We start from the raw sequence: 18,686 nt of genomic DNA, 5'->3' as shown, positions 1-18,686 counted from the left end.
AGTGGTCGTTGACAGGTCCCAACGTGCCGTTGGACATCGTCACCAGAACCATGCAAAAGTAATATTCCTGAAAGTGTGACTTTAGTACAAGCTTCACCGTCCTCTTTATAAGTAAAAATCGATTTCCTACTGTAGTATATCCACCTTAATTTGATCGTCTGGGATTTTCGTGATGAAAAGGGGTGTCAGAAGTAGGAATGTATCATCAGCTACATTATGAGGCCCTTGAAAACGATTCAGCTAACGTTCTGGATCATACAATCGTCTTGCGGAAAGAGGTCGATCGATGCCTGATGAAAATGAACGAGTCTGGAGCGCATACTTGAAGGTTGGCGGGAAGCTTCGTGGAGGAGAAACTTTGTTTACTATCCTCCTCCCTGCCTGACGGCGAGATGTAGCTGTGTATGGTCGCCTATACTTTCAACTGGCCACGGCAATTTTGTCATCTTTTGGAACTGACTACTGTATCCCTGCTGACAATTATCTATTATTTGGAATGATCCCAAAAGAAGACGCCATGATAAGGGAGATTGCGATGGCAAATGCAGTGGCAACTCTTGTGCGGCCTAATTTCTTACTTCATCCGTTCGACCTCCGAACTGGTGAACCGAACCAGATGGTGCAACAGTATACCGGATAGCAAGACTTTGCAGGAGGTTCTCATGGCGTTAGCCTTATTCGTGGCCTTGGCGATTTGGACGTAGGCTCGATACGGTAGATTTCTTCTCGTTCTGCCTAAGTGCTGAATACATTCGATTCCATTCTTGGAAGAGATGATTCGTCATTTCCATTTCATCCCCTTTGTCTAGTTAGGGTTTTCTTCCTCTTGTAAACCTTGAATCCAAGAGAAGAGTATTCTGTATGACAAAGACAATCCAGTAGCTGTGGAGTGGATCATTTTCCCCACACAATCTGGATTTATAACTGGTGGTAATCTAAAATGTCCGTTCGATGCGACCTTTTTGGCTCGGTCAGAACATTATGAATAAAACTTGTTTGCTATGGCGTGGCTGGATGGTTTCGCTGTCCGGTATGTTTGGCATAAGATTTTGTTACTGTCAGAATACGTGGATGCTCTATCCGGCTTGTCGCATCGCCTGTCCGAAATGGGTGACTTGTGGTCAAAATAGTTGTATATCGCACGTTCGTACGCATGCACTGAATGATCGACGGTCGGAACAAGAACGTTGCAGTTCACTGACGAAGTACGGGATATATTGACGCCTCACCGGCGAGGATAGGCACGACACCACACCCTCACACACATTGGAATGTCACGTCTGGTTTAGGGAGCTAAGGTCCAATTGAGAATGAGATCCTGCATCAACATTCTCGACAATATAGTCTTAACATCATTAAAATCCAGCATTGTCTTTCGAATGTTCATGGGAGGTGGAGTGAAATGTACATCAGCGTCCCCCATGAGACTTACGAGAGATTCTGATGTTTGGACGTAGGCACAGCACTTCATGATGAGAAGAAAAAGATAAATACAATCTTTTGCGGCCGTTGATGTGCTTGTTAACGGCACTAGAATGTGTATTCTTTGTCCACACCGCAATCACTTTGTAAGAGTGCGATGAAGAGTAATTAGTACAGAGCAGGCACGTTTCGTCAACGTCATCTTCTACTTTGAATCTCTTGCATGTACCACACACACACACACACACACACACCCACACACACACAAATGAAGTCTAAAAGTTCTGAATATTTTATTTATACTTTATTGTCTTTGCATCTGTGAATAAATGCAATATCGATCGCCAAATAAAGCACCATTCCACACGTGATCAGAAGCTGCACATGCAACACGCCGGACACGCTGTAGGGACACGACAAATCTGTAAAGACATTTGTGTGACGTAACATAGATAAATTGGCATTGACGTTAAAATGCCGGAGGAGTCAAATTATATATACAACAGAATAAAGAGCATACTGTAAAATGAGGGTGCTCTTTAGGTACTCTCCGACTGATGTCAAGTCCGATTTGAACAGAGTTTATAGATGTAATTCTCTGCCATACTCTACACTTTGGAGGCGGTTTCATCCTTTCAAGGAGGGTGGCGAATACATGGACGATGACAAAGATTTAGGAAGGTCGTTGTCAGCGATTGGTGAGCAGAAAGTGGTTGCTGTCAAGGTGGAATTAATTTAGTTGCTCGATACACAAAGGAAGATATTTCTATGATCACAGGTACGAATAATTCTGCTGTTGTTTGACATATATATCATCATTTGAAGCTCAAAACTGTTTGTACAAGATTCGTCCCGTATTTTGTTGATTGCCGGTTCAAAACAGACCCAAATTGAAATCTCCAAGTCGCTACTTGCTAAACATAAATATGGCGACTAGAGGCGTTAGAAAGACATTTTCACGGGTGATGAAGGATAGATTTATTTTTTCTTAACACAACACAAGAGAAAATAAACACGTTTGGACCGGAGAAAATGAGAAGACATCACATATCGCTCGACATGTGTGAATGTCAAGTGAAGTTTGTACGCATTATTTTTTGAAGCAAAATGCGTATAGGAATCTGTGCGTAACTTTGCTTGTATCAGTAGAAAATATTATACCTCCAAAGGAAGCCAAAAGCTGTTGAACACTACATCCACACTCTTCCATGCTTCCGAACCCAATGCATCCATATACTCCATGGGAACACCATTTTGGCGGACTTCCTAAAGGACGACAACATCCAAACTTTGAAATATCATCCAGACGGCCCCACTTTAGATCCAAATCACTTTTAAACTGATTTCGATTTTGAACGATTAGCAGAGGTGCAGACGATATTTAACCCACAATGTGGTTTTGCATATTTCCATTGCATGAAGTACATATCAGAAGTGAGTACAAATTGGCATTTAATAATAACCGCGATATAAAAAGAGTTATAATTAGAGGAAATGCGTTAAGAGTAAAGATAGCAAACTGGAAATTCTACCAGTGAAAATGTTAATTGCCGTTGGAAGTCATATGTAAGGAAAATAAATCAGTACGATAATTTTAAATATATTAATCAATTGTCCGGAATTTAGAAAAAATATTGTATGCATCATATCAAACAACATTTGGACTTACTGCACCGCTATAAATGTGAGTGAGATGAGTTAAGGTATAAAATATATCAAGATGAATTGGTGTGTTCGAAGGACAGATTAGCACATGGCAGCGAAAGCGAAACCTAGTTTTAAACGGATATAACGGTGGGCGCCTGGCGGATGGAACGGGGAATTAAACTTTATGAGTTGCTTCCAATTGTCTATATAACCCATAGTCAGAAAGACACTTTACGAGGAATGATGTTGAGGTAGGAAAGAAAGTTATCCTAATTCAACATGATCAGGTAATATTATTGTCGGAGATATGAACATTTCTTATGTTTTTATTTGTTTCGTTAATGACCTTCTGCTGTTTCGTTCTTCTAGTTTAGAAACAGAAATGGCAAAATTGAAGCTACAAGACCTGCAACTAGTAACACCGCTGGGTGTTGGAGGTTTTGGAAGGGTAATATTGGTAAGTACTTTTTTCTCCAATTTTCGTTTCTCCTCTTTCTGTCCCCATGTATACTCCTGCATGTCGTAGGAACAAATAATGAATGTAGGAGACGCGGTGGGTCATTCGTTTGGCGTGAAAGGCTCAAAACCGAAATAATACTGCTTCGAATCCTACCATAGGATGAGCCAGGTCGGGTACATTGTATTGTCCTTGGGCAAAGCCCTTTACTTCAGTGGCATCATCAGTAAATAACCTACATGCGTTGTTATAATGTAAAATATCACATCCAACTAAAACCTCGTATCTTTGAAGAAAAGTGGGATATATCAAGTTTTTTCGTCTGTCCATTATTCACTCTTTTCCAGGTTGGTAACTTTTAATCCGTATACAGTAACAGAAGTTGATAGATTCACATATCATATGAATTAATTATGGGACATATTTTGTTCCCAATCGGTTCCCATTGTTTTTTGATCAAGCTTTCTCTGTATTAGCTACTTTTTTTAAGACTCGGGATCAAATTTGGCATTGGTAAATAAAACCTCCAAATAGTGAATCAAAAACATTTGTAATCGCACGTCCTTTATCCACTGAAACTCTAACCCTGTTTTGCAAATAAAGAATATGGCAGGTTTTTCAGGTCATGCATATCTTCATAAACTACTACATTTTCTTTCGACATTTTGCTTTTAATGTAGTTGTTATTAGGATAATGGTCGCACCAATCAAAAGCGGTGGAGCTCGCTCGAAATGGATGCGGTAGAACTGCGTAGAAAGCAATAAGAATGAAAGGAGAAACATAAAGCATGTTTGCGTAATTGATTATGATGGTGACTCATGGCTAGCAAAGACGTTGATATGAATCTGCCTAAAATAGAATACTACGTACTACTTTAATGTTTTAATGGAATCCGCTATGTTGACGTCAAAAGGATGCAATTTGGAATTATAAGGATTAAATGATTATGATTTGGTTGGATAAAAGTGCATATTTTATTAATCACTCAAAAAGCTAACACAAATCACTCAAACGTTATTTTTTGGGCGACATATTAGGTACACGTTACACTTCGATAAATACTCATCGATTATCATTTGATCCTAGAGAGAATCGTGAAAGTCAACGGTGAGAACTGGCTGGTGGATAATGTGCATAGATTGCAAGTGACTTTGGTTGTAATAAGTCAACACAGCACTGCCAAAATGTACTACACAAATACAAGTCTTCAGTGAAGACAATACCATTAAATTATACAGCAGAAATAAAAGTCTTCCGAAAAGACAATACCTTAAATCGTAGAACATAAATGCACGTCTTGAGGAAAGACAATACTTTGAAATGGTACATATTACGTATGTGAATAATTTTCAGGTACAGGAAAACAATAACAGCAAAGAAACGTATGCTCTAAAGATCCTCAACAAGCAGCATATCGTAGCAATCGGCCAACAAACACAGGTCCTGAATGAAAAGAACATAATGGCCGAAATGAGATCAAATTTCATTGTAAGGTAAGATTATGATTTTTATTTTTCCATGCTCCCACTACTTATCACTGTCCTAAATAGGAGATGTTGGTGTCGTTTCGTGTGTCCAATCGTCATTTCTATTATGCTCTTTTTGGACGACTGCCAAAAATAAAGAACGAAAGAAATACAATTGCAAGAGAAAGCTGTAAACATATTTACATACACTTCGAAAGGATATGAAAACTGGTTATTCATCATTTTGAACTTTCTTTTTGACAAAATCCTTGTTAGCACGTTGAAGCAAAATCCGTTTCAGGTAGGGGAATACAACCTGGTACGAACGTTATCTTCTTAGCATATTTAATGTAATGACCACTTGATGTAGACAAAATAAATTTGGTAAGCATGTTTGTATGCATTACGGATAACCGGCCTAGTGTTTCATGTCACCTGATCATTCTCAAATTTCGAATAGTTTTTTTTTATTATAACTATTTGGGTCTATACGTTGTTTGGTTTGAACAGTTTGGGTCTATACTTGTATTGGTTTGATCTGACTGGGTCTATACTTGTTTTGGTTTGAATTGCTTGGGACTTTCACTTGTATTGGTTTGAACTTACTGCGTCTATACTTGTATTGGTTTAAACTCTTTGGGTCTATATATGTATTTGTTTGCTATTGAGCCATACGTATTATCCAAACGAAAATCGAATTCATTTCATGTCGGATCCCATTTGCACAGTAACTGTTTTCTAGGCTGCATTTAGATTTTAACTTCAATGAACACTCCATGGTATCCAAGCATTGTTGTCAAAATAAGCTGGATAACATTTTAAGTCAGCAGTCATTTTTGTGTCACTCACTTTTAGGAAAGACGGTACATTTTTTGGTTGTTATGCTTATTTCGAAGCAATTTACTTTAGAGAGTTTCAGTCTATTAAATAGGAATGTTGGATAGGATTTGTTCATTAAGAAACAGTAAATTTGAAAAAGGTGAGAAGCATTAGATTACATTAACTATTATGATCGTGAAAATACTGAATTAAAATAAATGAAGAAAAAGTACTAAAACACGTGTATCACGTTTGCATATTAAAACTAGATCATGTCGCAAAATTACCTGTCCAACACAAACTGATCTTCTGATGTGCATAAATTCCACAGGATGAGAGACAATAACAATGAAGCAATCATGCTATATTAAGACATGCAATCCTTTGCGTATAAAGACGTTACAAACAATTCGGGTATGATATAATATAATTAAATGCATTCCTTTTGATAAGATCTCGATTCTCATGTGAAAGCTGCAAACGAATAATCAAACTCATACAAATGACAAAAGAGTCATGACAAATTTTATAATTCTTATCGACATATAGACCTGACGAAAATTCAGTAGCTATTGTATCCATTTAAAATACATATAATTAAGGCATCTTCAGATGAACATGTTGATACAATTATAGTACTTCATAGATGATAGTTATAAGGTAGGCATGTTCAAGCAACATATATGGAGCTATTTTTCTTTCACAATTTTGTTTTTATTTTCCAGGTTGCATAAAACGTTTAAGGATGATGAATATCTATATCTGTTAATGGAGCCTTGTCTTGGAGGCGAGCTGTTCACGGTGTTATATGAAGAGTAAGTTAAACAATTATATACACTGCTGATTCAGATTTTGCTTCTGTGTTTGTTTGTTTGTTTTGCAAGAAAGCTAACACTTAAAGAATGGTGTTAAAATCCAAATTTAAATGAAGAAGAAACATGAACACTTTCGCATGTGGCAATGTAGAGGGCATCTTTCTCTTATAGGTGCACAATAATTTGATGATACAAACGTAAATATTTATGTCATCATAAAAGTTGTCTGAAGAAACGGAGATCGAGTTCATTGCATTTACTTTACTCGTGCATGTATACTTGATATAGATGGCATCGCTAATTTTGTAAATTGTGTTATCTAACAGATGTGATTTCTTCCTTGTATACTGTTTTTACTATAAGTTTCCTGTGGAAACAAACATTGGCTACGTGTTACATTCGGGTAATTTCAAGTGACCCCTTATTTAAATGAGATACAAAATGGCCTTTATCTCAAGTTTAGGACACTATTAGCAGTAATGGCCGTGTTTGTATTATACGCTTGTATCATTTTATTAATTCATTATTGTTGGCCTTTCTTCAAACCTCACAACACGATCACGGGAATCAATCAAGGACAGGAAACTAAATTTTCTGTCAAATATAATCGTAATACGGTTGTCTAAGTGATATACACGCATTAGTCACATCAGCTGTAACAAATACTTTTTCCAAGCTTAAAAGTTATCCTTATAAACAAAATTAATTAATTAGTTGTTATTTAGATATAACACTCATTGAACAAATGGGACAATGTTATTTACTTTTATTCCTCTTATTTTCTCACTAGTACAGTTTGGGTGCTACGATTCGACTTCGACCTCAATGCCTTAACACATACGTATTAGTTATAAAGATTTTGAAGTAATATCACGTGACTCTCGATGTTATCGGTTCTATTCACAAAACACGTAAAAATCACAAGTGTAAAATTTCTTTTTTAACAGTTGCAGATGTTGAATTATTCTGGTTATATAGTTATTTCGATTTTCATAATTTTTTTAGACCCTGTGAGAACTAGAAACGGTGAGGAAGTTAAAATATTTAATGAATACCGTGTTTGTTGGATTTACTAAACTATATCCCAGAATATTATTTTTTTATTCGACAAAAAACGTATTGGGGAGAAAAATGGGAAAAAAAATGGCGTTTTTCCACCGAGATAAGAAAATCAAAGTCGAAGAATTTTCCACTGAGATAGAAAACCAAAGTCAAAGTTTACATTATTTGTCTCCTCGGGTGGCAGAGCCTCGCGGGAGACAAATAATGTAATCTACCTAATTTGGAAGCGAAATCTGTCAATTCGAAACCTAACCACCTCAAGTGCTCTCCAGATATTTTACAAAATTCACAACCTTACACACGTGTCGAATGGATGAATTGCAATCACTGCTATGACTTTTGAGAAAAAGTTCACGTTTTGTCTTTTCTGAATGAAAACATATTTATGTTGGAGATGTGAGTTGTTGGTATTCTCTGGATTGAGATGAATGCCCGAGAATGGTCTGATAGCTTTAATATAAATCTTCACAGAACTTAGTGTATGTCGACTTTGACCAAAGTCTAATGCTATGTTCGTTTACTCTTCTAAATTTGTTGATTTTTTGTTATAGAAAGAACCTTAGTCATACAGCTGCAAAATTCTACACCGCCTGTATAGTAGAGGCACTCAGCTTCATACACTCAAAAGGAATCATCCACAGAGATCTAAAGCCCGAAAACGTACTCCTGGACTCCAAAGGATATGCAAAACTGGTATGTATACCTAGAAATTTATACTCTCAAATATGTAATCCTGTCTCCAGAGCATATGCAAAACTGATTTTATATATTTTTATATTTGTACTCTCAAATACGTAATTTTGGACTCCAGAGGATATACAAAATTGTATGTATACTGTTACGTGTATCTGATTTATCTCATATTTATTTTAATTTAATTGTTTGTCATTTTTTAAATGTTGTATTCTATTATATGCTGTTATAATTTACATTTATTCACTGGAGATGATATTTTTCCAGAACATCAGTTGACCTGAATCATTCTTTCGTAAACACAAGGTGTTGACCAAGAACCTGACCTTGATTCAAAAGTAGTAGCAAACACGTAAATAATTTCTATTTTTATTTTAAACTGATTGGTTGTTGTCAAGGTTATGATTTAAGTTGTAAACAATTTTATTTTATTTTATTCTTAGTTTAAAACTAGTGGTCTAATCAAGGCTATATTCTGTGTACGTAACTTTGTTTTACATGTAAACACGGTCACGTGGCCCTGTGTTTCGTAATTCCGGTTTTTCCATTACTGTGCATCCCTTAGTTTTAATAAGGATGCGCAGAGAGAAATTTCTCAGTTTTGGGCTTTTTACACTGATGTTAAGTTATTTTGTTGAAGCCAGATTTTGAGTTATAATTTTCTTCAGATCACTTAGATTTCAAAAGAATTAATTTTTTTTTCTCTGGAAATATTTTGAGGAGTGCTCACACAGAAGGTTTGAAAAGACATTGCTAACAAATGTAATTTGGATTTCCAAAACCGGCGTGATAAATTTTACTTCTTGAAGTAACTGTAGACTTCAACACTACAGATTGTAACACACGTCATAATCTTCCATCTTGGATTCTTCGTCGGGAATCGAACGTGAAATGAGTAGAACATTTTGTTATTATGACTTCAAAAGTTTTATTCTGTGATAATTCTCGGATTATTTTTGGATTTGAATCTATAAAACCGTAAGTTCATATGTTTTTATTTTTACAGAATTTTTCCAGAGAAAAAAATTATTGTATTTTTCCAAGCTTGTTTTCACTCTTTCTTCTATTACTGTTTATTCGAGCCTAAACAAGTGACATAAGAATACCTCTATAGTTTGCTCTCAAATACGTACTCCTGGGCTACGGAGGAAGTGTAAAAATAATATATTACCTCTAATTTTACTTTCAAATACGTACTTCTGGACTCCAGGGCATATGCAAAACTTATGTGTATCCCTATACATTTTTCCTCTCAAATACGTACTCTTGGCCTCCAGAACATATGTAAAACTGGTATCCCTCCGTCGTCTTACTCACAAATACGTCCTCTTCGACTACAGAGGAAATGTAAGACCATTATGAACATCAATTGATTTTACTTCCAAAAGTTAGTGACTTATGCTATCCCCATTCACTGAGATAATTTACATTCTTCTGTCGGATCGAATTTTAAATGATTATTATAACTGTCTCAATATATATCACGAGTTGATATGAAGTTGCTGTTGTCATAAATATAAACATCACCCTAAAACAAGAGCATGACCATTTCTGGTTCGGTTTTATTCCTTTTCCCCACTGCCACTCCACCACAACCTTGTACGTAGGTAACGCATTGTCCGTTTGTCAACACGTAAACCTTCCGTGTCAAGTTCCGGAGTATATTGCAAAAGATCGATGTATTTCTAAGAAACTTGGAACACGTATTGGACTAGTGGCTGATATCTGCATTATGGTTTTCACAATACTTCATTTTCAATATTTGCTGCTGTTGTTGTTGTTATTATAGGGTTTAACGCCATTGTTCAGCACAAGATAGGCTATACATGGCGGCCAGTATTAATGGTGGAGGAAGAACCCGGGAAAACCCCGGAAAGAACCACCGGCAAGCTTTCTCACATATCCACATTTGCCGAGCCCGAGACTCAAACCCACGCAGACAGATTCAACATTTGTAAAATGTTTCGGCAATTTAGTCTGTTGATACATTTGTTGGTCATAAAGACCTTTCCGAATCACAACTCCAAAGTCGTTTGAGATATATGAATGATCTTTGGTGAATATCCCAGAATCGTAATTCGGTTGTATCTTCTGCATTTCACAAATACAAACTCGTATTATTCTAATGTTTTCATTAATTTATTTGTCATGCTGTCCATTATCCCCAATTTAGTTGCACGGGCTTAACACTAAGATCTTGTCCAATACGTTTATGATACGCTTACTGGACAAGCGTTATAAAGGTACAGTTCCATATTCAAACTTCTATTGTTAAATCAATTGAACATTTATCTCCATTTGTCATATCATTCATCCATCAATCACACATCCATTTTTGGAGCATGAAACATGCTCTTAATCAATTTCCTGTATATTTTGTAGATACGAATGTCCTGTCTATGAAATCTATGATTAATAATTATGTCTTCTAGCAGACATTTGGCCTGAGAGGGAATGTAGATGACTTCATGTTTTTGTTTCTTATATCCTATCCCCGATGTGATAAAGAGGAGTGGAAATATATCATTATGACTTATTTCATCTGAATGTTCTTAAATATATTTCTTTGGCAGATCATAATTCCCAAACCGATTAAGATATTTCACCACCCCAAAAAACAAAATACATGATACACATGTGGAACGAATCGACTCGAGATACTTAAATTTTTTCCTGTTCAATATTTTTTATGTCGCTTTATGGTAGTGCCAACCCATATCTTGCTTGTTATAGCAGAATGGTATTCAAATAATGATTCTTCCTTTGATAAGTACAGGTCAACAACAATTTCTACCATACATGTTTGAACTGTAATCTTTATACATGAATCTGATGTGCTTCAAACCCAATTCTAGCCTTATAATGAATGTACTGGATTTCATCAAGTATGTAGAAAAATGAATGAAACATGTAGCATACCTTTAGTCAATACTCGTAAATGGTTTCATTCCCGTAAATAATTGCCTTCAACTTTCCATCAATAACATTCTCTGACCAAACTTTGTTTTGTATTTTATATCAGTGGAAGGCATATTCTAACATTGATGAACTTGTGGCCTTGCTCGGTTTTCCTTTCGTGTCTGTATGACACGTTAAAACTGAATGTTATACATCGCGCTCTTATTATTGGTTTTTCATTCTTTCATTTTGATGATAAATATTATTTCTTTATGTGGTGAGAAAACATTATATAATATGTTTTGTCCTTTTCTTCCATAGATTGGCAACTTCTTTTTTTATAGGCCTTAAATTAAGTTCAAAGTGTTATACACAAATTAAAAGCGGTTTTGTAAAACGTTTAGAGAAATAATTTGCAACACATGTCGGATTGATGTAAATCGCATTCAGTGAATCAGTGATAGATCATCCCCATCCTCACTCATGGGTTTGTTCATTAAACATATCACCTTTCATTATTTATGGTGGATAATTGTCAAGTTAAGGTTACAAAGTACTTTCCGAATTATACTCTGCTTTTCAGTCAAATTTAACACATACCATTTTATGCGTTGCTTTTTCTCAATAGATTGACTTTGGTATGGCCAAGAAGGTGAGACCAGGCAAAAAGACCCAGACGCTATGTGGAACGCCAGATTATATAGCCCCTGAGATCATTTTAAAAAAGGGACACAACACAGCGGCAGATATTTGGTCCTTGGGAGTTCTTGTTTTTGCTATGCTTTCTGGCCGGTAAGAATTGACACACTGTGTTCGGCAGTTATAAACGGTTTGCTGTGCACCAAAACTCGCCTGTGCCTGCAATATATGCATTCAAACAGTACGCGAGCCTCTGGTGTTTTTATACAGCTAAATTCGCAATAGCGCACACGTCAAAACAGTTACAGCTGCCGCGATCATGTAAGAGCGATTAAGTTACGCCTCTACGTTTAAATGATATAACATGCTTAATATATAAGAAGAGAATCTAGTTGTCGAACTACGCCTTTCTTTTACATAAACGTACATCTTTTATATCTGAACCGAAAGTAACGAATAAACTAAAGATAAAAAACTATTTAAATGAAAAGTTAATTTATACCGACTTTGTATTAACCTAAAGAAAAATCTAAACTTTAATTCATACATTATATAAATTATTTTTATAAAATAATACAACGGCCGTGATTAAACTTATACCCCGTGGTTGATAAATAATACAGCCATGCAATAGTATTTACTAATATGTAATGTGAGAGTGTCTATTCGTCTGTATCTAATGAATTTTTTGGTACTTAACCGAGACCGCTACAGCAAAATTACTTCGGACAAAAGATAGTAGTTGAGTTATTGCGACTGATGATCGCATGCACTACTTTAGATTCTACCTAGTCATTTGACGGATGCATCTGTCAGTAATCATTTTCAGTTACCATTATCGGATGCAGCAAATGGTAAATGCGTATTTAAACCTGTGACATCGTGTACAATAATTTATGACTTCACAAATCCAATTTTGAAATATTTGCAGTCTCTGTTTCTAGCATGTGCTAATTTATTTCCATTATGTAAGATAACTCAGAGAAGAAGAAAAAGAAGACATGTGATGGAGACATAATTCTTGGTTAAAGCATCTCAACAGATATATATTGTCTTGCATTTCAAGTCAAGGTCGAAAATTACTTGGTCTTTAGGAGCTATTGATTTTGCTATGCTTTCTGTCTGTTTAGGTTATCCTTTCTGTACTTATTTAGAAGTACCTAGTCAGCACATGAAGTTGTGTATATTTCAACAACTGTATTTCTTCTTCCAGCTCCTTATTTGCAGACAAGGATGATAATGACATGCAGATATGTAATAATATCATAAAGGGGATCAATGATGTTGTCTTCCCAACTGAAATTAGAAAGATCGCTGAAGATTTCATACGAAAATTATGCAGGTAAGAAGGAGAGATGCTGATGTCTTTGTAAATAATGTAAGAAACTTTTGTGAAGGTCTCTTTCGGAAGCTACACATATCTGAAAGGGATCAATGTTGTTGTCCACCGAAGTGACATAGGAACACTGTAGATTTTATATGGAAGCTATACAAGGAAGAATGTATTTTCGTCTTTGATTTCAACGTACTAACTAAATACCAGAAATGCTATTTTAAAGGAGTTGAACGATGGCTATAGTCTGATTAATATAGGCACCGAGAACATAACGAAGACAACAAACTTCTAACCTCCAAGCACACAAAACCAAAACCTACTCGATTTTAAATTAACACATTTCTAAAGCACAGATTTAGAGATTATCGCTGGATTCTGGTTAAACACAATTTATGATACAAAGAAAATAAATAATAACTAGGTAAGTCCGAGTAAATGAGAGCGGTGCACCAGTTAAGTATACTCTTATCTCACCTCAGTAGATATATAACTATGCCGCATGGGTTTCAGTGTGTGTATACGTGAACCTATATCTCTGTGTTTTCATTTGCTTCTAGACAATTTGAAAAAAGGGAAAACACGGTTGACCATATCACAATATATGAAGCGCTAGACTTTACATTTTATGGAACTGTAAAATTCACCATAGATTTTCTTCAAATGCGTAGAGAAAAGCATAATGTTTTCCACTTGTTTTTACCGTAAATAACGAGTAGATTGAACATCTGTAGTCAAACGTGACCGTACATCAACAAAGTGAATAAGAATTTTCCAGCTATTTTCTTATTATCTGCTTTGTCCTTTTATAGTTGTTATCTACTCTAATTGTCTGTTTCTATATATAGAGATTTGAAAGTCAGCCCAAATTTATCCCTGTCCCTGTCTGTCTGTCTGTTTTTTCTCGATAGATAGACACAAATCTGATAACGGTAGAATATTCACTTGTGCTTGATCAGAATAGTATTATCAAGCATTCTCTTGCAAATTCCAAGGATAGCACTATCCGTTATTGCCATTAACAAAAAATAATGATATCGATATTTACAATTTTACATATCTCTCTCATACAAGATAGTTAGAAAATGCACTGTTCCTTAAGCCTCACAGGGGCGTCAGCCATTTTAAATAACGTGCGAAGAATGGAAAGAATATAATATTTTTCTCTGTTGTATCACGGTGCAGTGTAGAACATACTTGAATGTTAATATTTATAACAAGGTATTGCTCATGAACCAAACTCATAGCTAAACATTTAAACATTTTAAACCAAAAGAGACATGCCTATAATACCCATGTGCCCTCTGCATTATTGATATGTTGGTGAATTTCATTCAAGCATTACCTTTTTTCCCTTTCTTTTCTTTCCAAGAAATAATCCTGTCAAACGCCCCACCGCACAGGAAATACCAAAGCTTGGGTGGTTTAACGAATTTCACTGGGAGGACTTACGAAGCAGAATAATGGAATCACCTTTTATTCCAAAGGTTATAATCTCTCTCTCTCTCTCTCTCTCTCCCATTCCATTTTATTTTCTGAACCATGCTCGTCTCCACCCGCAAACAAACAAACAAACAAACAAAGTCACAAAAACAGCAACATGCAGAAATAAACAAACTGCAGGATAATTAATTACTGTGGATTGGCTGTTAATCCAGATATACCAACTATATTGGATTACGTGGTTGCTTCATACAACTCATTTAAGAACCCTAGTTAGGAACAGACCGTTAAAAGAGGCAATTGGACCTTTATTGCCATCCGATGCATATCCATATTGAAGCACCGGCTAACACTACAGTTGTTAAAAACAAACAAGCAAACAACCACATTATTTGGAACCAGCAAAAATGAACGGCTTAGTGGTATTTTCGTTCCTGTCTCCCATAAGATGATTTAATACAGTGCATTACTTGTACATGTCATTTGTCCCAGTTATCTCGCTCTGACATCTACACTAAAAGACAATATCTGCATGTATGGACAGGTTTTTGCAGATCACGTCAAGTAATATCATCGCAACCTGAGTGAATCGTATTTTGGCCATTGCCATTGTTTTGTGGTTTTTTGTCTATCTATCTCATTATTTTATTCATTCATTTTTATTAAAAAAAATTTGTTTGTTCCTTCGTTGATTGTTTTCTAACAGATATCAACCCAAGACATGTGTGTTTCGCTTTTCAGGTCGAATCCTCAGTTGATGCTGGAAATTTCGATTGTGAAAGCTTCACAAAAGAAGCAGATCATCCACGCGTTGATGACGTAACAAGCTGGGACCCGGATTTTTAGATCAGTTCTACTATTCCCACCTTACATCTGTCAACTTCTATTTTTGCCCGATGAACATAAATTTGGTTGCTGAGAAGCAAGTGAATTGATTAAAATTGAATCTTGATGTTGGAGACTATCAAGAACGCTTACCACGCGCAGAATCACTGAAGCATGCAAATCAGATGCAGAATGAAGGGTTATGATTTTCAACAGTGTCTACAAGCATCTGTGAAGAAATATTGTGCTGGACGTTTTTTAGTGATGGCCATCAGCCACTGGGAGTTGCACATACTTGATATCTCTATACAAAATATATGCATATTACAAACCAATCGTTGGCAAAAACAAACACATTAATCGTTCATTTTATATTTTTAAATTAACACATTTCAAATTTGAAGATGATGATCAAGCGTTTAATTGAATATTTTATATTATTTTCATTTTGTGAATGAAATCTGAGTACCGTTTAATCATACATGCTATTTGATTTTTATGGAAGCGCACCCTGTTTTTAGGATACCGTAAGATCCATCCCAAACATATGTGGCTTGGTTAGCACTTGAGAGGTGTCCCCTCGTAAAAACTGATTGCCATCCATGAAGGTTTAGTTATTGAAAGTGATAATTTTTTCTCGATGTTACTCTGATGGTTGTTGTATGGTTCTCTACTCACATCCCTCCAGGTATTTTACATATTGGTCATCTTTCCTTCTCCATTCCCACTTTCCTGGTTCTAATTGGTTTTGACTCTTACCAGGAGTCATTTTTGTAGACATACTTTGTAATTTTACTTTATATGTTTTTGTTTCAAATATTACTTTGGTGTAGATGTTTCAAATCATACAAGGCTGCTTTCTTTAGTTTAAATCTGTTTTGTTTTACAGGTTGTGTGTTTGTGTGTGCCTCTCTCTTTCTCTCTCATCTCTGTTTCGGTTGCACCCCTCTCTTAACCCTGGTCTCCTTTCAGAAGGCAATTGGCTATACAGAGGCTGGCTTCAGTTTTTTGTTTGTGTGTCACTGCTTCAGTATCTAGATGGTTGTTGTTTCTATTGCATCATAGTACTTCCTTGTGCTTTACTTTGGTTTAGCTTTTATCTGTTCATCCATACTTTGAAGTGTTGATTTGTGTTCGGTTTGTGGTAGCTGCATCTGCTTTTCTTTACTAGTTGTCTTGTCGGAAGTCTCTCTGGCTTCGAAGTATTTTTCCTTACTGTTATTTGGATTTGTAAGTATTTCTATCGCTTCTATCTGTTTTTGTAGTAGTTGGTCCGGTTCTCTGGTCTAAAGTTGGGTTAGCCTTTGATCTCGTGAGAATGTAGTCTTCGTTTCCCTTGTTTCAATCTCACTTAAACTAAAGTTTATTGTTTCCTTTGGAAGTATTCGCGTGGGTACAATTATGCTCTGTCCGTAGTGAACGAAGTTACATTTGTTAAAAAAGACTTGCGGCGGGTACATTTAGAAAGACGGTGTTTATCATGATAAAAGAATACGACTTCAGCTCCATTTTGATTAGCTGTGATTCGTGCACTGTGATTCATGAGATAGATGTGCCCTGTGACCTAAACAATTTCTAATGGCAGAACTCTGGCTTTGGAGGGTTTCCTAACTGTATTTTACTAACAGGGAAATTTACTCTGAAGGCTTGAATTATGAGCTGGATTCATAATCAAGAAAACCAGGGTAATGTGGCCCCTTGGTCTTACAAGGTCATTGAAAAAATGTATGTTGATTCATTTTTGAGTCATTTCCTTAGTATTAGCTGCATGTAAACTGTTCAGTGAAATGTTAAAGTAAACATTGTTTAATTTGATGCTATTTACAATACCTCAAATAACGTTATTATGTTTGTTTTTAAATGCAGAACGAAAACGGAAGTGAATGAGCGTAACTAGGGCAGGTATTTCCTGACTTATGACCTTCACCTAGTATTTCGCAAAACCTACATCAGTTTATATAAAACAAGTGTGATACCATTATTGACATTTCTCACAAAAGATTCAGAAATATTCATACTTTTATAAAACCCTCAATTGTATGGCAAACTTCCCAAGGAGTACGCCTCAAGTTACAATAAATATAGCAGTCTTATATGAGAATCCTCATCATATGAGTATCCTCAAAAGGAAGATACTCTTCCAAGAGATATTTATCATGGTCATCCATGTTTAGTTATGACAAGTTTATGTAACTAATGCCTTTTTTCCTCTCTTACCTTTTACTATGTTTGCAAAACAATGCAAATAACATCACTAATTGAGAATTATGCAGGTCAATGGCAGAAATTCAGTCATCTAATATATTTTATATGGCATGAAAAGTACCTGTATTTCCTTCAATATTCCTATATTTAACTTAAAGACACGTCATAGTACGGTCACACTCTTGTGACCATCACTATATTCTGCGTTGCCCAAGTATTTGTACTCGAGATTTTTTTGTTATTTGCTTGTTTCGTCTTTTTTTAATTTGTTTGCTTTGTTTTTGTTATTTTGTTGATAACAATTATTTGGGTTTTTTGTTTCCTTCATATACGAAAAGCGTGCTTGCATTGTTCAGAAGTGTATTCCATCAATCCGAATAAAACATTTTGACAAATGTACAGTCACTTTTCTTTTTTTCTTTCAGCATAATAAACATTTATAGCCATTATTATGAAGTTATATGCTGACTTGATTATTTTCAGAATACTGTTACTTACAGGTAACATGAGATATTCCGTGTGTGAACAATTCGTGAATTAGCCTCAAAAAAGGTGCCATAATATCATTTACAATTTAGCTTAACTCAGTGAAGTAGGGCATAGTCGTTATAGTACACGTCACGATCGGTCACCTATGTTCCGATATGATAAACTATCTACAGATAGGGTTATCTCATCGGAACGTTGACTAGCAAAGATGACTACACGTCAGCTTTGGCATCAACGTAAACATAATGATGGACATGCGTATTAATTGTATCTGTCCTTGTGTCCCCCCCCCCCATACTATGCATAATTGCATCTCAACTATTCTTTTTTCCTAGGCATTTATCCCTTTCCCCCAGGATGGCTTAAATGGGATACTGTTATACATATGCATTATATCTTTATTCATTTAGAACATTTTGAGGTCGGTCCTATTTTCTGGAAACAGGTACACTGTTATACCTGGAATATTGAA

General features: G+C 35.7%; 1 protein-coding gene across 1 annotated transcript; it reads left to right on the top strand.

Annotated features, from left to right (window-relative positions):
- Positions 1-3,451: 3,451 nt before the first annotated feature.
- Positions 3,452-15,541, top strand: LOC149782152 (cGMP-dependent protein kinase 1-like). Its single transcript, XM_089935070.1, has 8 exons — positions 3,452-3,526; positions 4,881-5,020; positions 6,538-6,627; positions 8,241-8,382; positions 11,909-12,072; positions 13,133-13,261; positions 14,625-14,739; positions 15,437-15,541. Exons 1-8 carry the CDS (start codon positions 3,452-3,454, stop codon positions 15,539-15,541), a joined length of 960 nt encoding a protein of 319 aa, XP_089791196.1.
- Positions 15,542-18,686: the final 3,145 nt, after the last annotated feature.

Source organism: Sinohyriopsis cumingii, chromosome 15, assembly GCF_028554795.1.
Source record: "Sinohyriopsis cumingii isolate HCF-2022 chromosome 15, ASM2855479v2, whole genome shotgun sequence".
NCBI classification, from domain to species: domain Eukaryota; kingdom Metazoa; phylum Mollusca; class Bivalvia; order Unionida; family Unionidae; genus Sinohyriopsis; species Sinohyriopsis cumingii.
This window is presented reverse-complemented; position numbering and strand designations above follow the sequence as displayed.